At 47.9% G+C, this 27,151-nt stretch overlaps 1 protein-coding gene across 1 annotated transcript in view; it reads left to right on the top strand.

The window, feature by feature from the left end:
* The first annotated feature begins 427 nt into the window (after positions 1–427).
* The window catches only part of LOC144481607 (claudin-15-like), a 46,799-nt gene continuing 20,075 nt past the window's right edge, over positions 428–27,151 (top strand). The window contains exon 1 of the mRNA XM_078200745.1: positions 428–962. Coding sequence (XP_078056871.1) covers positions 749–962 — 214 coding nt within the window. The 5' untranslated portion in view covers positions 428–748. The remainder of the gene's footprint in view (positions 963–27,151) is intronic.

Here is a 27,151-nt window from a genome sequence, read left to right as displayed (position 1 = left end):
TGAGGGTGTGAGGGTGTGAGGGAGTGAGGGGGGGTGAGGGGGTGAGGGAGTGAGGGATGAGGGTGTGAGGGGGTGAGGGGGTGAGGGATGAGGGTGTGAGGGACTGAGGGTGTGACGGAGTTAGGGGGGTGAGGGGTGAGGGTGTGAGGGGGTGAGGGGGTGAGGGATGAGGGTGTGAGGGTGTGAGGGGGTGAGGGGGTGAGGGATGAGGGTGTGAGGGGGTGAGGGGGTGAGGGATGACGGTGTGAGGGACTGAGGGTGTGAGGGGAGTGAGAGGTTTCCTGTCTCGGGGATTTTTGCTGGATTTTGGGGGCTGGAACATTTGAATTCTGACGTCAGTGTTTATCAGCTTTCCCCGCAGAGCCGACAGAGAGACAGTTAACCCGAGATAGCAAACCCAGGATAATTAATCCAGGATAGCTAATCCAGTTCATCTGAGTCAGCAAACCCAGGACAGCAAAACCAAGACAGCTCAACCGAATTAACAAACTCAGGACTGGAAACCGAGGACAGCAAACCCAGGACAGCAAACCCAGGACAGCAAACCCAGGACAACAAACCCAGGATAACGAACCCAGGATAACGAACCCAGGATAACTCAATCGAATTAACAAACCCAGGACAACGAACCCAGGACAACAAACCCAGGATAACAAACCCGGGACAGTCAGTAGCCCGGGGCAGTCAGTAGCCCGGGGCAGTTACTAAGGCAAGTGTGTCCTGCGCTGTTGCAGTGTGAGTGGCTCCAATGTCTGCCGTGGATTCTCTGGGCTTCCTGCTGGGACTGGCAGGGTGGATTCTGATCGGGATCTGTCTGGGGGTTGATCAATGGAGAGTGTCCACCCTGGATGGCAGTGTCATCACCACTTCCACTATCTACGAGAACCTGTGGAAAACCTGCGCTAGCGACTCAACTGGAGTGTACAACTGCAGGAACTTTCAGAGTCTATTCGGCCTCTCAGGTACTGTCCCAGGGCGGGGAGTGGGAGAATGAGACAGACTGACAGGGAGAGAGAGACAGAGAGAAAGAGAGGCAGGGAGACAGAGGGAGACAGAAAAAGGCAGCGGGGAGAGAGAGAGAGAGACAGAGAGACAGAGAGGGAGAAAGAGAGAAAGATGCAGAGAGAGAGAGAGAGACAGAGAAATAGAGAGACAGAGAGAGAGACAGAGAGAGACAGAGAAATAGAGAGACAGAGAGAGAGGCAGAGAGACAGAGAAATAGAGACAGAAACAGAGAGACAGAGACAGAGAAATAGAGAGACAGAGAGAGAGAGAAAGAGAGAGAGAGAAAGAGAGACAGAGAGAGAGACAGAGAGAGAGAGCGACAGAGAGAGACAAAGAGACAGAGACAGACAGAGAGAGCCAGAGAGAGAGAGATAGAGAGAGAGACAGAGAAAGAGAGAGACAGAGAGAGACAGAGAGATAGAGATAGAGAGAGAGAGACAGACAGAGAGACAGAAGAGAGACAGACGGAGAGAGAGAGAGAGAGAGAGAGAGAGAGAGAGACAGAGAGAGAGAGACACGAGAGAGAGACAGAGAGAGAGAGACAAGAGAGAGAGAGAGAAATGCAGAGAGACAGAGAAAGAGAGAGACAGAGAGAGAGCGAGACAGAGAGAGAGACAGACAGAGAGAGAGAGAGAGAGAGGTAGGGAGAGAGAGAGGAAGAGAGAGACAGACAGAGAGAGAGAGGCAGGGAGAGAAAGAGAGAAAGAGCGACAGAGAGAGAGAGACAGAGAAAGAGAGACAGAAAGAGAGAGACAGAGAAAGAGAGAGAAAACAGAGATGGAGAGAGAGAGAGAGGCAGACAGATTGGAAAGGGGGACAGAGTGAGGTAGGTGAAAGAGCTGTCAAGATTGTGATCGCTGGCAGTTTGCAGAGAGGGAGAGCCAATCCTAATGCCATAGAACCATAGAACCATAGAAAATTACAGCACAGAAACAGGCCTTTTGGCCCTTCTTGTCTGTGCCGAACCATTTTTTGCCTAGTCCTACTGACCTGCACTTGGACCATATCCCTCCACAACCCTCTCATCCATGAACCCGTCCAAGTTTTTCTTAAATGTTAAAAGTGACCCCGCATTTACCACTTTATCCGGCAGCTCATTCCACACTCCCACCACTCTCTGCGTGAAGAAGCCCCCCCTAATATTCCCTTTAAACTTTTCTCCTTTCACCCTTAACCCATGCCCTCTGGTTTTTTTCTCCCCTAGCCTCAGCGGAAAAAGCCTGCTTGCATTCACTCTACCTATACCCATCAAAATCTTATACACCTCTATCAAATCTCCCCTCAATCTTCTACGCTGCAGGGAATAAAGTCCCAACCTATTCAGTCTCTCTGTAACTCAGCTTCTCAAGTCCTGGCAACATCCTTGTGAACCTTCTCTCCACTCTTTCAACCTTATTTACATCCTTCCTGTAACTAGGTGACCAAAACTGTACACAATACTCCAAATTCGGCCTCACCAATGCCTTATATAACCTTACCATAACACTCCAACTTTTATACTCGATACTCCGATTTATAAAGGCCAATGTACCAAAGGCACTCATTACAACCCTATCCACCTGTGACGTCACTTTTAGGGAATTCTGTACCTGTATTCCCAGATCCCTCTGTTCAACTGCACTCTTCAGAGTCCTACCATTTACCCTGTACGTTCTACTTTGGTTTGTCCTTCCAATGTGCAATATCTTACACTTGTCTGCGTTAAATTCCATTTGCCAGTTTTCAGCCCATTTTTCTAGTTGGTCCAAATCCCTCTGCAAACTTTGAAAACGTTCCTCACTGTCCACTACACCTCCAATCTTTGTATCATCAGCAAACTTGCTGATCCAATTTACCACATTATCATCCAGATCATTGATATAGATGACAAAAAACAATGGACCCAACACCGATCCCTGCGGCACACCACTAGTCACAGGCCTCCACTCAGAGAAGCAATCCTCCACAACCACTCTCTGGCTTCTTCCATTGAGCCAGTGTCTAATCCAATTTACTACCTCCCCATGTATACCTAGCGACTGAACCTTCCTAACTAACCTCCCATGAGGGACCTTGTCAAAGGCCTTGCTGAAATCCAGGTAGACAACATCCACCGCCTTCCCTTCATCCACTTTCCTGGTAACTTCCTCGAAAAACTCTAATAGATTGGTCAAACATGACCTACCACGCACAAAGCCATGTTGACTCTCTCTAATAAGTCCCTGTCTATCCAAATATTTGTAGATCCTATCCCTTATCACACCTTCCAATAACTTGCCCACCACCGACATCAAACTTACTGGCCTATAATTTCCCGGATTTCTTTTGGAACCTTTTTTAAACAACGGAACAACATGAGCCACCCTCCAATCATCCGGCACCTCCCCCATGAATACTGACATTTTAAATATGCCTGCCAGGGCCCCTGCAAGTTCAACACTAGCTTACCTCAAGGTCTGTGGGAATACCCTGTCCGGTCCTGGGGATTTATCCACTCTGATTTGCCTCAAGACAGCGAGCACCTCCTCCCCTTTAACCTGCAAACGTTCCATGACCTCCCTACCTGTTTGCCCTATTTCCGTAGACTCCATGGCCGTTTCCTCAGTAAATACGGATGCAAAAAAACCATTTAGTATCTCCCCCATCTCTTTTGGTTCCATACACAGTCTACCACTCTGGTCTTCAAGAGGACCAATTTTATCCCTCACTATCCTTTTGCTCCTAACATACCTATAGAAGCTCTTTGTATTTTCCTTCACTCTGTCTGCCAAAGCAACCTCATGCCTTCTTTTAGCCCTCCTGATTTCCCTCTTAAATAGCTTCTTGCACTTTTTATACTCCTCGAGCATCTGATGTGTTCCTTGCTGCCTGTACATTTCATACAACTCTCTCTTCCTCTTAATCAGTGTTACAATCTCCTTCGAGAACCAAGGTTCCTTATTCCTATTTACTTTGCCTTTAATCCTGACAGGAACATACAAACTCTGCACTCTCAAAATTTCTCCTTTGAAGGCCTCCCACTTTCCATTTACATCCTTACCAGAGAACAGCCTGTGCCAATCCACACTTCCCAGATCCCTTCTCATTTCATCAAATTTGGCCTTTTTCCAGTTCAGAACTTCAACCCGAGGACCAGATCTATCCTTATCCATGATCAGGTTGAAACTAATGGCATTATGATCACTGGATCCAAAGTGTTCCCTCACACTCACATCCATCACCTGCCCTAACTCATTTCCCAATAGGAGATCCAATATCGCATCCTCTCTAGTTGGCACCTCTATGTACTGATGTAGAAAATTCTCCTGAACACATTTTACAAACTCTACCCCATCTAAACCTTTAACAGTATGCGAGTCCCAATCTATATGTGGAAAATTAAACCCCCCTACTATCACAACTTTGTGTTTCTTGCAGTTGTCAGCTATCTCTCCGCTGATTTGCTCCTCCAATTCTCGCTGACTATTGGGTGGTCTATAATACAAGCCCATTAATGTGGTCATACCTTTCCTGTTTCTCAGCTCCACCCATAGGGCCTCTGTAGACAAGCTCCCTAATCTATCCTGCCTGAGTACCGCTGTAACATTTTCCCTGACCAACAATGCCACCCCCCCACCTTTTATCCCTCTGCCTCTATCCCGCCTGAAACATTGGAACCCTGGAACATTGAGCTGCCAGTCCTGCCCCTCCTGTAGCCAAGTTTCACTCATGGCTATAATGTCATATTTCCATGTGTCTACAGCCAATAGCCAGGCTGGAGTGAGGGGAAAGGACTGGGGTATGTCTGAGGCAGTGTTGGCTGTTTGCAGGGAGGTACATGGGCTGTTACTGCACTGGGTGTTTGGAGCTGCGAGTTTGGGACCACCTCCCTCGTGTTAGCTGCAAACTTTAACCACTGCTGACACCTCCAAGGTCAGAGGCGCTCCCACCTGATAGGCTGTGATGTCAGAGAAATGTCAACCCCACCAATGGATGTCCAGCGAGCTAATACCCAACACTCGAAAGTGCGACCAACTTCCATTAGCCTTACTGACCCAGTCCAACAACATTCCTTAAGAGAAAACAACTTACTCCAAACAACTAACTCCAAACTCCAGGGCCGCACGGTGGCACAGTGGTTAGCACTGCTGCCTCACAGCGCCAGGGACCCGGGTTCGATTCCCAGCCTGGCCACCTTCTTCACTCACCTGATGAAGGGGCAATGCTCCAAAAGCTTGTGCTACCAAATAAAGCTGTTGGACTTTAACCTGGTGTTGTGAGAATACTGACTGTGCGGAGTTTGCACATTCTCCCCGTGTCTGCATGGGTTTCCTCCGGGTGCTCCAATTTCCTCCCACAGTCCAAAGATGTGCGGGTTCGGTGGATTGGCCGTGCTAAATTGCCCCTTAGTGTCTTAGGGGGACTAGCCAGGGTAAATGCATGGGGTTAGGGGGGCTTGGGTAGGATTGTGGTTGGTGCAGACTCGATGGGCTGAATGGCCTCCTTCTGCACTGTTGGATTCTATGATTCTAAATAAGCCTTCCCCATATGTGGAAACAGGCCAGGCTTCTGACAGCACAAATCTACTGTTCAACTCAGTCTAGGCATCTGGGGTCACCTGTAACTCCCCCCCCCCCATCAATCCCATAATATTCCCATTATCCCACTCACTCCCCATGCCCCCTATCAATCCCATAATATTCCCATCCCCACTCACTCCCCACAGCCCCCTATCAGTCCCATAGTATTCCCATTATCCCTTTCACTCCCCACAGCCCCCGATCAATCCCATAATATTCCCATTATCCCACACACTCCCCACAGCCCCCGATCAATCCCATGGTATTCCCATTATCCCATTCACTCCCCGCAGCCCCCTATCAAACCCATAATATTCCCATCCCCACTCACTCCCCACAGCCCCCTATCAATCCCATGGTATTCCCATTATCCCACTCACTCCCCACAGCCCCCTATCAATCCCATAGTATTCCCATTATCCCACTCACTCCCCACAGCCCCCTATCAATCCCAGAATATTCCCATTATCCCACTCACTCCCCAAAGCCCCCATCAATCCCATAATATTCCCATTATCCCACTCGCTCCCCACAGCCCCCTATCAATCCCAGAATATTCCCATTCCCCACTCACTCCCCACAGCCCCCTATCAATCCCATAATGATTCCATTAACCCACTCATTGTCCACACTCCACAATCAATTTCAAATGAACCCGTGTAACTGCCCCGTTCTTACCCCATGCCCGCTGTGAGCAATGTGGAAATATCTTTGTCTGTGAGGAGGACAGTGATAGATTATTGCTGCCGCTACTTGCGGGGAGTTTGGGTGTTGTAACGTTACTGGCCGGACTCCCTGGCCCATGTACTGTGCACGGGGTACCCTGCCAGCCTATCTCATTGAAATTTATAATTGGGTCTCTGGATTACTCGTCCAGTGACCATCTCACAGTGTGGCCACTTGCCCCCTATTTATAACAACAAGAGGGTCAGGGTGATAGGAACAGATTGCAAAGTGGAGTGGAGGCACAATCAGACCGGCCAGCATCTTGTTGAAGCAGGCTCGAGGGGCCGAGTGGCCTCCTACCCTTCTAACCCCCCTGTCACCACCCTGGTGAATCTTCACCGCACGGTGGCACAGCGGATTAGCACTGCTGCCTCACAGCGCCGGGAATCCGGGTTCGATTCCCGGCTTGGGTCACTGCCTGTGCGGACGGTTCTCCCTGTGTCTGCGTGGGTTTCCTCCGGGTGCTCCGGTTTCCTCCGTGCTGGTTCGGGTGCATTGACCCGAACAGGTGCCAGAGTGTGGCGACGAGGGGAATTTCACAGTAACTTCATTGCAGTGTTAATGTAAGCCTTACTTGTGACTAATAAATGAACTTTAAAAACTTCACAGGGTACAGTTTACAAAACAGCTCGGGCCGTGAATGAGCCGATTGTGTGTGCAAATCTATCATGATTCATTTACTCCAGCACACCATGCCCCTATTTTTAAACCCCAAATAGTGTTAACCATTGTATCTGCCCCCTGTATACCCATTCCATTAACCTGTATCTGCCCCCTGTATACCCATTCCATTAACCTGTATCTGCCCACGTATGCCCGTTCCATTAACCTGTATCTGTCCCCTCTCTGCCCGTTCCATTAACCTGTATCTGCCCCCTCTCTGCCCATTCCATTAACCTGTATCTGCCCCCTCTCTGCCCGTTCCATTAACCTGTATCTGCCCCCTCTCTGCCCATTCCATTAACCTGTATCTGCCCCCTCTCTGCCCGTTCCATTAACCTGTATCTGCCCACGTATGCCCATTCCATTAACCTGTATCTGCCCCCTCTCTGCCCGTTCCATTAACCTGTATCTGCCCCCTCTCTGCCCATTCCATTAACCTGTATCTGTCCCCTCTCTGCCTGTTCCATTAACCTGTATCTGCCCCCTCTCTGCCTGTTCCATTCGCCTACCCACCAACTTTTCCCTAAAAGCCCTGAATATACATGTATTCCTCTTGTCAATTTGGTCCTGTAACATTGAGGTCTAAATTGGACCAGTCATGTTGTGGCTGGTGTTTGCTTTAGTCAGGGTACCATGAGGTATAACTGGAGTCAGTGACTGGAAACTGTTGGATATAACTGGGCTCAGTAACTCACCCCCCAATCCTTCCCCCCTCAGAAGGCTGTGGAGGCCGGGTCATTGAGTGTCTTTAAGACAGAGATAGATAGGTTCTTGATTAATAAGGGGGTCAGGGGTTATGGGGAAAAGGCAGGAGAACGGGGATGAGGAAAATATCAGCCATGATTGAATGGTGGAGCAGACTCGATGGGCCGAGTGGCCTAATTCTGCTGCTATGTCCTTTAGCCTTATGGTCTTATGACTCCCCAGAGCCTGTCCACCATCTCAACAAGGCATGAGTCAGGAGTGTGATGGAATACTCCCCACTTGCCTGGATGGGAGCAACCCCAACAACACTCAAGAAGCTCGACACCATCCAGGACAAAGCAGTCCTGGTTGATTGGCATCTCATCCACCACCACTTTTATCCTCCATTCCTGCAACCACTGGCCTACATTTAGCAGCCGTGTGTACCATCTCCAAGACGCACTGCAGCAACTCACCCAAGCTCCTTCAACAGCACCTTCCAAACCTGTTACCTCTACTATCTAGAAGGACAAGGGCAATGTGCCTGCTGTGTCTATGGAAATACCACCCACAGCTTCCCCTCCAAGCCACTCACCATCCTGAATTAGAAATATATCAGCCATTGCTTCACAGTCACTCGGTCAAAATGTTGGAGCTCCCTCCCTAACAGCACTGTGGGTGTACCACAACCACATGGGACTTCAGTGGGTTCAAGAAGGCAGCTCACCCCCACCTTCTCAAGGGGCAATTAGGGATGGGCAATAAATGCTGGCCTAGCCAGTGAGGCTTGGATGTGAGATATTCCATTACAACCCCTCTCTTATCAGTCCCGTGTGTGCTGCAGTAGGACTTTATGTGTGAACTTTGAATGCAGATAGAACAGAGATTAGATTAGAAAACACTTCAGACAGCCCACCAATAACAAACCCAATGTCCAGGTCAAGTGCATGTTATATTTAGGGATTTATCCGTTTGCCATCGGAAACGCTAAAGCCGGGTCAAAGGGCCACAATCCTGGAGTAATTTAAACCCTGCCCGCAATCTCAGAGCTTCCTGAGGTAGCGCTGGCCAGCCCAGTAAGAACAGTAAGAAGTCTCACAACACCAGGTTAAAGTCCAACAGGTTTATTTGGTAGCACAAGCCACAGGCTTTCAGAGCGCTGCTCCTTCATCAGGAGAGTCTCCACATCACAGCTCAGTAAGAATAATTCAATCCTTGCAGTGCAGGAAGAGGGCATTCAGCCTGTCAGGTCTGCACTGACTCTCCGAACGAACATCCCATCCAGGCCCGTCCCAAGCACTATCCCCGTAACCCTGCACATTTAGAATGGCCAACCCATCTACCCTGTATATCATTGGACACTAAGGAACAATTTAGCATGGCCAATCCACCTAACCTGCACATTTTGGACAGCAAGTGGCAATTTAGCATGGCCAATCCACCTAACCTAGACATCTTTGGAAACTAAGGGACAGTTTAGCATGGCCAATCTACCTAACCTACAATCTTTGGACACTAAAGTGCAATTTAGCATGGCCAATCCATCTAACCTGCATATCTTTAGACACTAATGGACAATTTAGCATAGCCAATCCACTGAACCTATGCATCTTTGGACACTAAAGGACAATTTAGCATGGCCAATCCACCTAACCTGCACATCTTTAGACACGAAGGGGCAATTTAGCATAGCCAATCCACCTAACCCGCACATCTTTGGACACTAAGGGGTAATTTAGCATGGCCAATCTACCTAACCTACAATTTTTGGACACTAAGGGGCAATTTATCTGGCCAATCGCCCTAACCTGCACATCTTTGCACACTAAGGGACAATTTAGCATGGCCAATCCACCTAACCTGCACACCTTTGGACACTAAGGGGCAATTTAGCATGGCCAATCCATCTAACCGGCATATCTTTGGACACAAAGGGACAATTTAGCATGGCCAATCCACCTAACCTATGCATCTTTGGACACGAAGGGACAATTTGGCATGGACAATCCACCTAACCTGCATGTCTTTTGAAAATAAGGGGCAATTTAGCATGGCCAATCCACCTAACCTGCACATCTTTGGACACGAAGGAGCAATTTAGCATGGCCAATCCACCTAACCTACACATCTTTGGAAACTAAGGGACAGTTTAGCATGGCCAATCTACCTAACCTACAATCTTTGGACACTAAAGTGCAATTTAGCATGGCCAATCCATCTAACCTGCATATCTTTAGACACTAATGGACAATTTAGCATAGCCAATCCACTGAACCTATGCATCTTTGGACACTAAAGGACAATTTAGCATGGCCAATCCACCTAACCTGCACATCTTTAGACACGAAGGGGCAATTTAGCATAGCCAATCCACCTAACCCGCACATCTTTGGACACTAAGGAGCAATTTAGCATGGCCAATCTACCTAACCTACAATTTTTGGACACTAAGGGGCAATTTATCTGGCCAATCGCCCTAACCTGCACATCTTTGCACACTAAGGGACAATTTAGCATGGCCAATCCACCTAACCTGCACACCTTTGGACACTAAGGGGCAATTTAGCATGGCCAATCCATCTAACCGGCATATCTTTGGACACAAAGGGACAATTTAGCATGGCCAATCCACCTAACCTATGCATCTTTGGACACGAAGGGACAATTTGGCATGGACAATCCACCTAACCTGCATGTCTTTTGAAAATAAGGGGCAATTTAGCATGGCCAATCCACCTAACCTGCACATCTTTGGACACGAAGGAGCAATTTAGCATGGCCAATCCACCTAACCTACACATCTTTGGAAACTAAGGAACAGTTTAGCATGGCCAATCCACCTAACCTGCACATTTTGGACACCAAGTGGCAATTTAGCATGGCCAATCCACCTAACCTGCACATCTTTGGACATTTAGGGACAATTTAGCATGGCCAATCCCCCTAACCAACAATCTTTGGACACAAAGCTGCAATTTAGCATGGCCAATCCACCAAACCAGCACATCTTTGGATTGTGGGAGGAAACCGGAACACCTGGAGGAAGTTTTGAACAGTAAAGGAATTAAGGGTTATGGTGAGTGGGCGGGTAAGTGTAACTGAGTCCTCGAAAAGATCAGCCATGATCTTATTGAATGGCGGAAGGGCCTGATCCTACTCCTGGTTCTTATGTTCTTATGAAACCCATGCAGACGCGGGGACAACACACAGACAGTTACCCGAGGCTAGAATTGAACCCGGATCCCTGGCACTGTGAGGCAGCAGTGCTAACCACTGTGCCACCATGACGCTCTTCCCCATTTCATCGCTCCACCATCGGTGGTCATGCCTTCAGTTGCTTGGGTCGAAGCTGTGACATCCCCTCCCTAACCCTCTCTGCCTCACTATCTCAGCTTCCTGTTTTGAGGCACCTCTTTCACCAAGCTCTCGTTCCTAGTGTCCTCGTGTCTTCTCCTGTTATCTAATTATGTTTGATAAACGCTCTCGTAAAGTGTCCTTCCATTTCCGAGTCTGCGAACGTGCGATCTCAGTGTTGCTCCAATAGCTAATTGCTGATGTTGCCAATGATGTCCAGCTCTGGTGGCTTGCCTGGGAGTTTGCTCCATATTGGATTGAAATCCTATGTCCCATAGAAATTGCCAGACAGAAGAACAATCACCCACTGATAATGCCATCTACTTTATCATCCCTCGTAATAAAGTCTGATCATATCATGCCATAAAGAGCCACAGCATGACTGTATCAGATCTTGAGACATGCTGTACTGTTCGAGTACAATGCAATCTTCCATTAATCGTGAGGAAATTGAAGGTTCAATGAAGGTTTTGTTCAAAGAGCTTTAGCATTGCCTGGATCACAGCTCAGGCCACTGATGGGCAACCTAGGCTAGTGAGTGGGCCGCATGACTGGCCCCCCTTCATCTCACTGGGCCGCAAGATTGAAATCGGGCTTGTGCACGGACCATGACCTCAAGAATAAGATTAAATATATTTAATGCACGCCAAATAGTTCATAGAATCATGGAATCCCTACAGTGCAGAAGGAGGTTATTTGGCCCATTGAGCCTGCACTGACAATGCTCCCGCCCAGGCCCTATCCCTATAACCCCACGTATTTATCCTAGCTCATCCCCCTGACACCAAGGGGCAATTTGGCATGGCCAATCCACCTAACCTGCACATCTTTGGACACTAAGGGACAATTTAGCATGGCCAATCCACCTAACCTGCACATCTTTGGACACTAAGGGACAATTTAGCATGGCCAATCCACCTAACCTGCACATCTTTGGACACTAAGGGACAATTTAGCATGGCCAATCCACCTAACCTGCACATCTTTGGACACTAAGGGACAATCTAGCATGGCCAATCCACCTAACCTGCACATCTTGGGACACTAAGGGACAATTTGGCATGGCCAATCCACCTAACCTGCACATCTTTGGACACTAAGGGACAATTTAACATGGCCTATCCACCTAACCTGCACATCTTGGGACACTAAGGGACAATTTAGCATGGCCTATCCACCTAACCTGCACATCTTGGGACACTAAGGGGCAATTTAGCATGGCTAATCCACCTAACCTGCACATCTTCGGACACTAAGGGGCAACTTTGCACGACCAATCCACCTAACCTGCACATCTTTGGACTGTGGGAGGAAATTGGAGCACCCGGAGGAAACCCACGCAGACACGGGTAGAATGTGCAGACTCCACACAGACAGTGACCCGAGCCGAGAATCGAACCTGGGTCCCTGGCGCTGTGAGGCAGCAGCGCTAACCACTGTGCCCGTTCAGTATCCAGCTGCATCCCCAGATCCCTTAATAATCCTCTTCACTTCAAGCAGCAGCCTTAGCTATTCTCAACTCCTGACTTGATTTCTGTTCCAAGTCAATATTCCACGGCATCCCACTTACCTCTCATCGGGAATGCAGTGTCTCCCGTTGTCCCTCCATAAATTCAACCCACACTCCGTCCCCTCTCCAACAATACTCAGGAAGCTCGGCACCATCCAGGACAAAGCAGTCCCGCTTTATTGCTACATCATTCAGCACCTTCAACATCCACTCCTTCCGCCACCAACACTTAGCAGCAGCCGTGTGTACCATCTACAAGATGCACTTCAGCAATTCACCAAGGCTCCTTAGACAGCACCTTCCAAACCCGCTAACTTTACCATCTAGAAGGACAAGGGCAGTAGACACATGGGAACACCGCCACCTGCAGGTTTCCCCCCCCGAGCCACTCACCATCCTGACTTGGAAATATATCGGCCGTTCCTTCACTGTCGCTGGGTCAAAATCCTGGAATTCCCTCCCTAACAGCACTGTGGGTGTACCTACACCACACGGGACTGCAGCGGCTCAAGATGGCGGCTCGCCATCACCTTCTCAAGGGGCAATTAGGGATGGGCAATAAATGCTGGACCTAGCCGATAATGCCCACATCCCCGCCATCCATCTCTCTCCCTGGCAACTGTCTGACGCTGAAGCGAACCCATCACTAACGTGACATAATATTCGAGCCTGAGACGAGCCTTCATCCACCTATTCTCGCACCGTCACTAAGATCCTTATTTCCGTGACCATAACATCGCCCGACTCCACCCCCGTCTCAGTTCTCGAACCTTCACTCATGTCCTTTGTGTCCCTGACTATTCACGACGGGCTCCCCTCCAGCCTTCTGCATGCTAGAAGGGTAGGAAGGATAACCCCGGGTAATTATAGGCCGGTGAGCTTGACGTCCGTGGTGGGGAAGTTGTTGGAGAAGATTCTTAGAGATAGGATGTATGCGCATTTAGAAAGGAATAAACTCATTAACGATAGTCAACATGGTTTTGTGAGAGGGAGGTCATGCCTCACTAACCTGGTGGTGTTTTTTGAAGAAGTGACCAAAATGGTTGACGAAGGAAGGGCCGTGGATGTTGTCTATATGGACTTTAGTAAAGCGTTTGACAAAGTCCCTCATGGTAGGCTAGTGAAAAAGGTTGGATCCCATGGGATAAAGGGGGAGGTGGCTAGATGGGTGGAGAACTGGCTTGGTCATAGAAACACAGTAAGAAGTTTAACAACACCAGGTTAAAGTCCAACAGGTTTATTTGGTAGCAAAAGACAATACACATCTTTTTAGCCTGTCTTGATGCTCTCTCCACTCCCATTGTTTTGTTTCTTAAAGACTGGATTAGTTGTAAGTATTCGCATTCCAACCATTATTCATGTAAATTGAGTCTGTGTCTTATAAGTTCTGTTTGTGAACAGAATTCCCACTCACCTGAAGAAGGGGCTCAGAGCCTCGAAAGCTTGTGTGGCTTTTGCTACCAAATAAACCTGTTGGACTTTAACCTGGTGTTGTTAAACTTCTTACTGTGTTTACCCCAGTCCAACGCCGGCATCTCCACATCTTGGTCATAGAAGACAGAGGGTGGTAGTGGAAGGGTCTTTTTCCGGCTGGAGGCCTGTGACTAGTGGTGTACCGCAGGGCTCTGTATTGGGACCTCTGCTGTTTGTGATTTATATAAATGATCTGGAAGAAGGAGTAACTGGGGTGATCAGTAAGTTTGCGGACGACACAAAACTGGCAGGACTTGCAGATAGTGAGGAACATTGTCAGAGGCTACAGAAGGATATAGATAGGCTGGAAATTTGGGCAAGGAAATGGCAGATGGAGTTCAATCCTGATAAATGCGAAGTGATGCATTTTGGTGGGAATAATGTAGGGAGGAGCTACACGATAAATGGAAGAACCATAAAGGGTGTAGAGACGCAGAGGGACCTGGGTGTGCAAGTCCACAGATCTTTGAAGGTGACGTCACAGGTGGAGAAGGTGGTGAAGAAGGCATATGGCATGCTTGCCTTTATAGGACGGGGCATAGAGTATAAGAGTTGGGGTCTGATGTTGCAGATGTATAGAACGTTGGTTTGGCCGCATTTGGAATACTGCGTCCAGTTCTGGTCGCCACACTACCAGAAGGACGTGGAGGCTTTGGAGAGAGTACAGAGGAGGTTTAACAGGATGTTGCCTGGTATGGAGGGGCTTGGTTATGAGGAGAGATTGGGGAAACTGGGGTTGTTCTCCTTGGAAAGACGGAGGATGAGGGGAGACCTAATAGAGGTGTATAAAATTATGAAAGGCATAGATAGGGTGAACGGTGGGAAGCTTTTCCCCGGGTCGGTGGTGACGTTCACGAGGGGTCATAGGTTCAAGGTGAAGGGGGGGAGGTTTAACACAGATATCAGAAGGACATATTTCACACAGAGGGTCGTGGGGGCCTGGAATGTGTTGCCGGGCAAGGTGGTGGAGGCGGACACACTGGGAACGTTTAAGACTTATCTAGACAGCTATATGAACGGAGTGGGAATGGAGGGATACAAAAGAGTGGTCTAGTTTGGACCAGGGAGCGGCGCGGGCTAATTGTTCCTTGTTTCTCGTTTCAAGGCTTCATTCTATGATCATCTTGCTGGTGCCAGTACAGAGCGAGACTGCGGATAGTTGGGAACCTGTCTCGGGGGCAGGGAATTCATATGGTGTTCGTGGAAGTGGAAATGACTAGGGTTGGGAAGCATTTTCCGATCGGGGCCATTGTGATCTCCTGGACTCGTTTCGATCGCCTCAGGGGGTCGGAGAGGAATTTCCCAGATTTTTTTTCCCCATATTGGCCCTGGGGTTTTTCACTCTGGGTTTTCGCCTCTCCCTGGAGATCACATGGTCTGGAATGGGGGGGTGGGGGTGAGTTAATAGGTTGTAATGAACAAAGCATCGTAGCTGTGAGGGACAGCTCGGTGGATAGGATATTGGTATGTAGATAGGCTGGAAAATTGGGCGGGGATCCTGGATTCAGGATTCAATCCTGGACCGGGGAGCGGCGCGGGCTTGGAGGGCCGAAGGGCCTGTTCCTGTGCTGTATTGTTCTTTGTTCTTTGTTTGCTTCCGAGCCCCCCTTATCTTGAAATTGGCCAAAACTCAGCTTCCCCTGACCCTGTTCACATTCCATTCCTCCATCGACCCTGTGCTAGCTCAGCCGCGGTAACTCCCTGTTAAGCCAGTGTCTTAATTTCAAGATCCCCCCAGGATTCTATCCCTCAGCATCAGTGTAACCTTCCCCCACCTTTTGATTTGATTTGATTTGATTTATTATTGTCACATGTATTGACATGCAGTGAAAAGTATTGTTTCTTGCACGCTGTACAGACAAAGCATACCGTTCATAGAGAAGGAAACGAGAGAGTGCAGAATGTAGTGTTATAGTCATAGAACGAGAGTAAAGTCAAAGATAGGATTAGAAGGTATGCTGGGCACAGCTTGCAAGAAGTCGCCTCGCTCCCCCGCCATCTTGGGCCTAACTCTAGCCTCTAGAGTATCCCCGATTCTTATCGCTCTGCCATTGGCGGCCGTGCCTGGGGCATTGAAGTTCTGAAATTCTCTCCCTAAACCTCTCCACCTCTCTCTCTCCCTCTCCCCCAACTTTTGTGATGTTCCTTGAAACCATTCACTTTAACCAAGCTTTTGGCCAACAAGTGTCTTGGTCCCACATTTTGTTTTGTAGTTCTCCTGGGAAGGGCCCTGGGAGCCTGGGTTATGTTGAGGATGCCACATAAATGCAGGTTGTTATCCCGACCACCCGCCAGTTCTGTTAACGATGCCAGCGTTGGCGCAAACACATCTTGCGCCTTTTACAGGTCTAAAATTTCAATTGGAAGCAGACTTCTGCCAAGTCTGGATGCGGGCTCTGAATATTGGGGTTTGAGGTTGGAGGGTTTAGAGGATTCTGAGGCAGTGTGGTTCCCTTCCAGGGTTTGCGACTAAGACAGCAACCATCGTGGGCGGCATGGTGGCACAGTGGGATAGCACAGTGGCACAGCGGTTAGCAATGCTGCCTCATAGCGCCACGGATCTGGGTTCGATTCCAGCCTTGGGTCACTATCTGTGTGGAGATTGCATGTTCTCTCCGTGTCTGCGTGGGTTTTCTCCGGGTGCTCCAGTTTCCTCCCACAGTCCAAAAATGTGTGGGTTAGGTGGATTGGCAAAGAACAAAGAACAGGCAACAGAGAAAAGTTCAGCACAGGAACAGGCCCTTCGGCCCTCCAAGCCTGCGCCGTCCATGCTGCCCTTACAAAAAAAACCTTCTGCCCTTACTGGGTCCGTATCCCTCTATTCCCTCCCTATTCATGGACCCATCCAGATGCCTCTTAAATGTTGCTCATGTTCCTGGTTCTACCACCTCCTCTGGCAGCGCGTTCCAGGCACCCACCACTCTCTGCGTGAAAAACCTCCCCCGCACATCTCCCTTAAACTTTCCCCCTCTCACCTTGAACCTGTGACCCCTTGTAATTGACACTTCCACCTTGGGGAAAACCTCTCTGACTATCCACCCTGTCTGTGCCTCTGATACTTTTGTGGACGCCTATCTGGTCTCCCATCAGCCCCCGTCTTTCCAGTGAAAACAATCTTAGTTTATCCAACCTCTCCTCATAGCCAACCCCCTCGAGACCAGGCAACATCCTGGTGAACCTTCCTTGCACTCTCTCCAAAGCTTCCCCTCCTTCTGGTAGTGCGGTGACCAGAACTGCACGCAATATTCCAAATGCGGCCTAACCAAGGTTTTATATAGCTGCAACATGATTTTCCAATCCAGTCTTCAGTGCCCTGGCTGATGAAGGCAAGCATGCCATCTACGTACTTAATCACCTTGGCCACCTGTGTTACCACTTTGAGGGAACTGTGGACCTGCCCAGATCCCTCTGTATGTTAATGTTCCGAAGGGTTCTGCTATTTACAGTATAATTCCGAAGTTTGATTGTCCAAAATGCATCACCTCACTTTTGTCCGAATTAAACTCCACCTGCCATTTCCGTGCCCAAGTCTCCAAACTTTGCTAAGGCAAAGGAGGATCCAAAGAGCTTCTGCGAATACATAAAGGGCAAAAGAATAACTGGGGAGAGAGTAGGGCCTCTTAAGTATCAAGAAGGTCATCTAAGTGCAGATCCACAAGAGATGGATGAAATCCTAAATGAATATTTCTTATCAGTATTTAGGGAACTTGGGGAAATAAAAAGTGATGTCTTGAGGAGTGTACATATAACAGAGAAGGAGGTGCTGGAAGTCTTAAAGCGCATCAAGGTAGATAAATCCCTGGGAATTGATTAAATGTATCCCAGGATGTTGTGAGAGGCTAGGGAGGAAATTGCAGGTCCCCTAGTGGAGATATTTGTGTCATCAACAGCCACAGGTGAGGTGCTTGAAGATTGGAGGGTGGCAAATGTTGTGCCTTTGTTTAAGAAGGGCTGCAGGGAAAAGCCTGGGAACTACAGGCCGGTGAGACTCATATCTGTGGTGGGTAATTTATTGGAAGGTATTCTGAGAGACAGGATCTACAGGCATTTAGAGACGCAGGGACTGATTAGCGACAGTCAGCATGGCTTTGTAAGTGGAAAATCATGTCTCACAAATTTGATTGAGTTTTTTGAAGGGGTAACCAAGAAGGTAGATGAGGGCAGTGCAGTTGATATTGTCTACATGGACTTCAGCAAGGCCTTTGATAAGGTACCGCATGGTAGGTTGTTGCATAAAGTCAAATCTCACCTGATCCAGGGTGAGGTAGCCAAATGGATACAAAATTGGCTTGACGACAGAAGAGAGAGTGTGGTTGTAGAGAATTGTTTTTCAAACTGGAGGCCTGTGACCAGCGGTGTGCCCCAAGGATTGGTGCTGGGTCCACTGTTATTTGTCATTTATATTAATGATTTGGATGAGAATATAGGAGGCACGGTTAGTAAGTTTGCAGATGACACCAAGATTGGTGGCATAATGGACGGTGAAGAAGGTTAACATGGATTGCAATTGGATTTTGATCAATTGGGCCAGTGGGCTGATGAATGGCAGATGGAGTTTAATTTAGATAAATGCGAGGTGATGCATTTTGGTAGATTGAACCAGGGCAGGACTTACTCAGTTGATGGTAGGGCGTTGGGGAGAGTTATTGGACAAAGAGATCTAGGGGTACAGCTTCATAGCTCCTTCAAATTGGAGTCACAGGTGGACAGAGTGGTGAAGAAGGCATTCAGCATGCTTGGTTTCATTGGTCAGAACATTGAATACAGGAGTTGGGACTTCTTGTTGAAGTTGTACAAGACATTGGTAAGGCCACACTTGGAATACTGGTCACTCTATTATAGAAAGAGCGCAGAAAATATTTACTAGGATGCTACCGGGACTTGATGGTTTGAGTAATAAGGAGAGGCTGGATAGACTGGGACTTTTTTCTCTGGAGTGTAGAAGGCTTAAGGGTGATGTTATAGAGGTCTATAAAATAATGAGGGGCACAGATCAGCTAGATAGTCAATATCTTTTCCCAAAGGTAGGGGAGTCTAAAACGAGAGGGCATAGGTTTAAGGTGAGAGGGGAGAGATACAAAAGTGTCCAGAGGGGCACTTTTTTCACACAGAGGGTGGTGAGTGTCTGGAACGAGCTGCCAGAGGTAGTAGTAGAGGCGGGTACAATTTTGTGCTTTAAAAAGCATTTAGATAGTTACATGGGTACGATGGGTATAGAGGGATATGGGACTAGCTTAAGGGTTTTAAAAAAAAGGTAGCATGGACAAGTTGGGCTGAAGGGCCTGTTTCCATGCTGTAAATGTCTAAAACCCTGTGACTCTATCTATATCCTGTTGCATCCTCTGACAATCCTGGGCACTATCAGCAACTCCGCCAATCCTCGTATTATCCGCAAACTTACTAATCAGACCCTGCTCATTTTCCTCCAGATCACTTATATATACGACAAACAACAGAGGTCCCAGCACTGATCCCCGCGGAACACCACTAGCTACAGGTCTCCATTCTAAAAAACACCCTTCCACCGCTACTCTCTGTCTTCTATAACCAAGCCAGTTCTTTATCTATCTAGCCAGCCCACCCCGAATCCCATGTGATTTTAGTTTTTGTACCAGTCTGCCATGTGGAACCTTGTCAAACGCCTTACTAAAGTCCATATAAACTACAGCCCTTCCCTCATCAATTATCCTTGTCACCTCTTCAAAATATTCAGTCAAGTTGGTGAGACATGACCTTCCCCATACAAAACCTTGCGGCCTGTTACTACCTAGTCCATTTTCCTCCAAATGTGCATATATCCTGTCCCTCAGTATCCTCTCCAAAAGTTTCCCCACTACTGACGTCAGACTCACTGGCCTATACTTTGCTGGATTATCCCTGCTTCCTTTCTCAAAGAAGGGAACAACATTGACCATTCTCCAGTCCTCTGGAACCTCGCCTGTTGTGAAGATATCTGTTAAGGCCCCAGCTCTTTCTCCCCTTGCCTCCTGCAGGATAGATCCTGGGACAGATCCCATCCAGCCCGGGCACTTGTCCATCTTAATGCAATTTAGGATACTCAACACTTCCTCCTTTTGATATATTGATGTTCTCAAGAACATTCACACACCTATCTCTGACCTCAACATCCGTCATGTCCTTCTCCTTGGTGAATACCGATACAAAGTACTCATTAACAATTTCACCTACTTCCTGTGGCTCCACGCATAACTTCCCTCCATTGTCCTTGAGTGGGCCTACTCTTCCTCTTGCCACCCTCTTGCTCCTAATATATGCATAAAAAGCCATGGGATTTTCCTTGACCCTGTTTGCGAAAGACATTTATGGTTCCTTTTAACCCTCCTAATTCCACGTTTAGGTTCCTTCCTACTTTCCTCTTGGGCTTTGTCAGTTTTTAGATGCATAGACCTATTGTATATTCCTTTTTCCTTTGACTAAGCTTAAACCTTTCCTTGTCATCGACGGTTCAGGCGCTGGGGCGGCACGGTGGCGCAGTGGTTGGCACTCCTGCCTCACACCACCAGGGACCCGGGTTCGATTCCGGCCTGGGGTCTCCGTCTGTGTGGAGGTTGCACATTCTCCCCGTGTCTGCGTGGGTTTCCTCCGGGTGCTCCGGTTTCCTCCTGCAGTCCAAAGATGTGCAGGTTGGGTTGATTGGCCATGGTAAATTGACCCTTAGTGTCAGGGGAATTAGCAGGGTAAATACTTGGGGTTATGGGAATAGGGTCTGGGTGGGATTGTGGTCGGTACAGACTCAATGCACCAAGTGGCTTCCTTCTGCACTGTAGAGATTATATGATTCCCGAATCCTGCCATTACTGTCCTTCATTTTTGCGGGGATATGCCTGAATCAACAGGCCTTTAAAAGCATCCCACATGCTAAACATGGATTTACCCTCAAATAGCCGCTCTGAATCCATATGCCTCAGTTCCTGTCTAATTTGGATGTAGAATCATAGAAATAGAATCATAGAAGTCCTACAGTACAGAAAGAGGCCATTCGGCCCATCGAGTCTGCACCGACCACAATCCCACCCAGCCCCTACCCCCATATCCACCCAGTAATCCCTCTAACCTACACATCTCAGGACACTAAGGGCAATTTTCAGCATGGCCAATCAACCTAACCCGCACATCTTTGGACGATGGGAGGAAACCGGAGCACCCGGAGGAAGCCCACGCAGACACGAGGAGAATGTGCAAACTCCACACAGACAGTGACCCAAGCCGGGAATCGAACCCAGGTCCCTGGAGCTGTGAAGCAGCAGTGCTAACCACTGTGCTACCATGCCGCCCCGTAGTTGGCCCTCATCCAATTAAGCACCCTTACCTGAGGGCCACTCTTGTCCTTATCCATGACTACCCGAAATCTTATGGAATTATGGTCGCTAAGCCCAAAATGCTCCCCCACTGAATCATCGATCACCTGACCTGGCTCATTCCCCAACACCAAGTCTAGTCTGGCCCCCTCCCTGGTTGGATTGTCAACATGTTGCATCAAAAAGCCCCTCTGGGCACACAACAATTTCCTCTCCATCCGAACCTTGGCTGTCAGGGATTCCCAGTCAATATGGGGGAAGTTAAAGTCACCCATCACACCCACCCTGCTTTTTTCACACCTTTTCAGTATCTGACTACACAACTGTCTCCTGCGGGCTATTAGGAGGTCTATAGTTCACTCCCAACATTGTGATCTCACCCTTCCTATTCCTGAGCTCCACGCATAATGCCTCACTGCAAGATCCCTCCAATGTCTCCTCCCTCAACATAGCTGTGATCTGCTCCCTAATCAGCAATGTAACCCCCCCAACCAAAGAACAAAGAAAATTACAGCACAGGAACAGGCCCTTCGGCCCTCCAAGCCTGCACCAACCATGCTGCCTGACTGAACTAAAACCCTCTACCCTTCCGGGGACCATATCCCTCTATTCCCATCCTGTTCATGTATTTGTCAAGACACTCCTTAAAAGTCACTATCGTATCTGCTTCCACTACCTCCCCCGGCAGCAAGTTCCAGGCACCCACCACCCTCTGTGTACAAAACCTGCCTCGTACATCTCCTTTAAACCTTGCCCCTCGCACCTTAAACCTGTGCTCCCTAGTAATTGACTCTTCCACCCTGGGAAAAAGCTTCTGACTATCCACTCTGTCCATGCCCCTCATAATCTAGTAGATTTCTATCAGGTCGCCCCCCAACCTCCGTCGTTCCAGTGAGAACAAACCAAGTTTCTCCAACCTCTCCTCATAGTTAACACCCTCCATACCAGGCAACATCCTGGTAAATCTTTTCTGTACCCTCTCCAAAGCCTCCACATCCTTCTGGTAGTGTGGCGACCAGAATTGAACACTATATTCCAAGTGCGGCCTAACTAAAGTTCTATAAAGCTGCAACATGACTTGCCAATTTTTAAACTCAATACCCTGGCCGATGAAGGCAAGCATGCCGCCTGCCTTCTTGACTACCTTCTCCACCTGCATTGCCACTTTCAGTGACCTGTGTACCTGTACACCCAGATCCCTTTGCCTATCAATACTCTTAAGGGTTCTGCCATTTACTGTATATTTCCTGTCTGTATTAGAACTTCCAAAATGCATTACCTCACATTTGTCCGGATTAAACTCCATCTGCCATCTCTCCGCTCAAGTCTCCAACTGATCTATATCCCTCTGATGATCCTCATCGCTATCCGCAAATCCACCCCTTTTGTTTCCCCTTCTGTCCCATCTAAAACAACGATATCCTGGAATGTTGAGTTTCCAATCCTGTCCCTCCTTTAACCATGTCTCCGTAATTGCAATAACATCATAAATCCATCCAGTAATCCGGTGTCTCAGTTCATCTGTCTCACCTGTTATGCTTCTTGCATTGAAGCAAACACACTCCAGACCGACCCACTGCCTACTCTTACTCTGTGCTATATTTATAAGAACAAAAGAATATAAGAACTAGGAGCAGGAGTAGGCCATCTGGCCCCTCGAGCCTGCTCCGCCATTCAATAAGATCGTGGCTGATCTTTTCGTGGACTCAGCTCCACTTACCCGCCCGCTCACCATAACCCTTAATTCCTTTACTGTTCAAAAGTTTATCTATCCTCGCCTTAAAAACATTCAATGAGGTAGCCTCAACTGCTTCACTGGGCAGGGATTTCCACAGATTCACAACCCTTTGTGTGAAGAAGTTCCTCCTCAACTCAGTCCTAAATCTGCTTCCCCTTATTTTGAGGCTATGCCCCCTAGTTCTAGTTTCACCCGTCAGTGGAAACAACTTCCCTGCTTCTATCTTATCTATTCCCTTCATAATCTTATATGTTTCTATAAGATCTTCCCTCATTCTTCTGAATTCCAATGAGTACTCAGTCTACTCAGTCTCTCCTCACAAGCCAACCCTCTCAACTCCGGAATCAACCTAGTGAATCTCCTCTGCATCCCCTCCAGTGCCAGTATATCCTTTCTCAAGTAAGGAGACCAAAACTGTACACAGTACTCCAGGTGTGGCCTCACCAGCTCCTTATACAGCTGCAACATAACCTCGCTGTTTTCAAACTCCATTCCTCTAACAATGAAGGGCAAAATTTCATTTGCCTTCTTAATTACCTGCTGCATCTGCAAACCAACTCCCTGAGATTCCTGCACAAGGACACCCAGGTCCCTCTGCACAGCAGCATGCTGCAATTTTTTACCATTTAAATAATAGTCCATTTTGCTGTTATTCATACCAAAATGAATGACCTCACCTTTACCAACATTGTACTCCATCTGCCAGACCCTCGCCCACTCACTTAGACTATCTATATCCCTTTGCAGATTTTCAGCATCCTCTGCACACTTTGCTCTGCCACCCATTTTAGTGTCATCTGCGAATTTTGACACACTACACTTGGTCCCCAACTCCAAATCATCCATGTAAATCTCAGTCACACTTTTTTCCCCAGTCTCTACACTTATCGCCTGCCACACTCATTTAAACCCTTCCGAATAGCACGAGCAAACCTCCTGTCCAGGAAACTGGTGATGCTCCAGTTTAGGGACAACCCATCTTTCTTTTACCCACCTTCCCCTGAAGACATCCCAGTTATCCATATATCTAAAGCCCTTCCTCCTACATAAGCTCTATAGCCACATATTCAACTGTACTATCTGCCTGTCCAAGCCTCACCAGCATGTGGCATGGGGAGTAATCCTGAGACTACTACCCTGAGGTCCTGCGTTTTAGATGCTCATGGTAAATTGTCCCTTAGTGTCCAAAGATGTGCAGGTTAGGTGGATTGCCATGTTGAATTGCCCCTTAGTGTCCAAAGATGTGCAGGTTAGGTGGATTGGCCATGTCAAATTGTCCCTTAGTGTCCAAAGATGTGCAGGTTAGGTGGATTGGCCATGTCAAATTGTCCCTTAGTGTCCAAGGATGTGCAGGTTAGGTGGATTGGCCATGCTAAATTGTCCCTTAGTGTCCAAAGATGTGCAGGTTAGGTGGATTTGCCATGTCAAATTGTCCCTCAGTGTTCAAAGATGTGTAGGTTAGGTGGATTGGCCATACTAAATTGCCCCTTAATGTTCAATGATCTGCAAGTTTATTGGATTGCCATGTTAAATTGCCCCTTGTGTCCAAAGATGTATAGGTTAGGTGGATTAGTGGGGAAACTATTTGGGGTTATGGATATAGGGCAGGGGGATTGGCCTAAGTAAGGTACTCTGTCAGAGAGTCAGTGCAGACTCGATGGCTGAATGGCTTCCTTCCACAATGTAGGGATTCTATGATTCTGTGAAATCAGGCGAGATTGGCTCAGTGGGAGAATGAAGAGGTGCAATGGGGTACAGCGTACAGGACCACTTGTTCTTATGGAGGAAGTGCTCCACTTTGTTCCTTTTGTTCCCTTGTGTAACAGCTGCGTACAGAGTGGCCAAAAATAGTGGAGAAACAAGTGATTGGGAAAAATTTAAGAAACAACAAAGAGAGACTAAGAAAGCGATAAAGAAAGGAAGGATAGACTATGAAGCTAGGCTAGCAATTAATATAAAAAATGATAGTAAAAGTTTTTATAAATATATAAAAAGGAATAGAGTGGCTAGAGTGAATGTTGGACCCTTGGAGGACGAGAGGGGGGAGTTAATAGTGGGAAATGAGGATATGGCTGAGTCTTTAAATAAGTTTTTTGTGTCGGTCTTCACGGTGGAGGACACAAATAGTTTGCCAAATATTAACGATAGAGGGTTGGCAGCAGGAGAAATACTTAATACAATTAATGTTACCAGAGAGGCAGTGCGGGGTAGACTAATGGGACTGAAGGTGGACAAGTCCCCGGGTCCGGATGGAATGCATCCCAGGGTATTGAAAGAAATGTCAGAGGTAATAGTGGATGCGTTAGTGATTATTTATCAAAACTCGTTGCATTCTGGGGTAGTGCCGGTTGATTGGAAAACGGCTAATGTTACGCCGCTGTTTAAAAAAGGAAGGAGACAAAAGGCGGGTAACTATAGGCCGGTCAGCTTAACGTCTGTAGTAGGGAAAATGCTGGAATCCATTATTAAAGAGGAGATAGCAGGGCATCTGGATAGAAATGGTTCGATCAATCAGACGCAGCATGGATTCATGAGGGGAAAGTCGTGCTTGACGAACATGTTGGATTTTTATGAAGATGTGACTAGGGCGGTTGATGGAGGAGAACCGGTGGATGCGGTGTTTTTGGATTTCCAAAAGGCGTTTGATAAGGTGCCCCATAAAAGGCTGCTGAAGAAGATTAGGGCACACGGAGTTGGGGGGAGTGTGTTAAAGTGGATTGGGGACTGGCTATCCGACAGGAAGCAAAGAGTCGGAATAAATGGGTGTTTTTCCGGTTGGAGGAAGGTAACTAGTGCCGCAGGGATCGGTACTCGGGCCGCAACTGTTTACCATTTATATAGATGATCTGGAGGAGGGGACGGAGTATAGGGTAACGAAGTTTGCAGACGACACAAAGATAAGTGGAAAAGTGAATCGTGTGGAGGACGGAGAAGATCTGCAGAGAGATTTGGACAGGCTGAGTGAGTGGGCGAGGATATGGCAAATGGAGTACAACGTTGAGAAATGCGAGGTTATACACTTTGGAGGAAATAATAACAAATGGGATTCCTATCTCAATGGAAACAAATTAAAACATGCTACCGTGCAAAGGGACCTGGGGGTCCTTGTGCATGAGACGCAAAAGCCCAGTCTGCAGGTACAACAGGTGATCAAGAAGGCAAATGGGATGTTGGCCTATATTGCGAGGGGGATAGAATATAAAAGCAGGGATGTCTTGATGCACCTGTACAGGGCATTGGTGAGGCCGCAGCTGGAATACTGTGTGCAGTATTGGTCCCCTTATATGAGGAAGGATATATTGGCATTGGAGGGAGTGCAGAGAAGGTTCACCAGGTTGATACCGGAGATGAGGGGTTTGGATTATGAGGAGAGGCTGAGGAGATTGGGTTTGTACTCGTTGGAGTTTAGAAGGATGAGGGGGGATCTTATGGAGACTTATAAGATAATGCGGGGGCTGGATAGGGTGGAGGCGGAGAGATTCTTTCCACTTAGTAAGGAAGTTAAAACTAGAGGACACAGCCTCAAAATAAAGGGGGGTCGGTTTAAGACAGAGTTGAGGAGGAACTTCTTCTCCCAGAGGGTGGTGAATCTCTGGAATTCTCTGCCCACTGAGGTGGTGGAGGCTACCTCGCTGAATATGTTTAAAGCGCGGATGGATGGATTCCTGATCGGTAAGGGTATTAAGGGTTATGGGGATCAGGCGGGTAAGTGGTACTGATCCACGTCAGATCAGCCATGATCTTATTGAATGGCGGGGCAGGCTCGAGGGGCTAGATGGCCTACTCCTGCTCCTATTTCTTATGTTCTTATGTTCTTAAGTGGCAGATTGGCATGGCAAAGAGAATAAAGATAAACTGAAGCTCTCTTTTCCACAAAGCCCCCTGTTGTAATTGTGGAGAATAACTTGGAAACCTCGAAACGATTTACTCGGATGCTACCGGGAATTGATGGATTGAGTTATGAGAGGCTGAATAGACTGGGACGTTTTTCTCTGGAGCGTAGAAGGCTGAGGGGTGATCTTATAGAGGTCTATAAAATAATGAGGGGCACAGATCAGCTAGATAGACAATATCTTTTCCCAAAGGTAGGGGAGTCTAAAACTAGAGGGCATAGGTTTAAGGTGAGAGGGGAGAGATACAA

The sequence above is a fragment of the Mustelus asterias genome, chromosome 31 (genome assembly GCF_964213995.1).
Source record: "Mustelus asterias chromosome 31, sMusAst1.hap1.1, whole genome shotgun sequence".
NCBI lineage: Eukaryota > Metazoa > Chordata > Chondrichthyes > Carcharhiniformes > Triakidae > Mustelus > Mustelus asterias.
The sequence above is the reverse complement of the archived record's forward strand: the minus strand, read 5'-3'. Positions and strand labels throughout refer to the sequence as shown.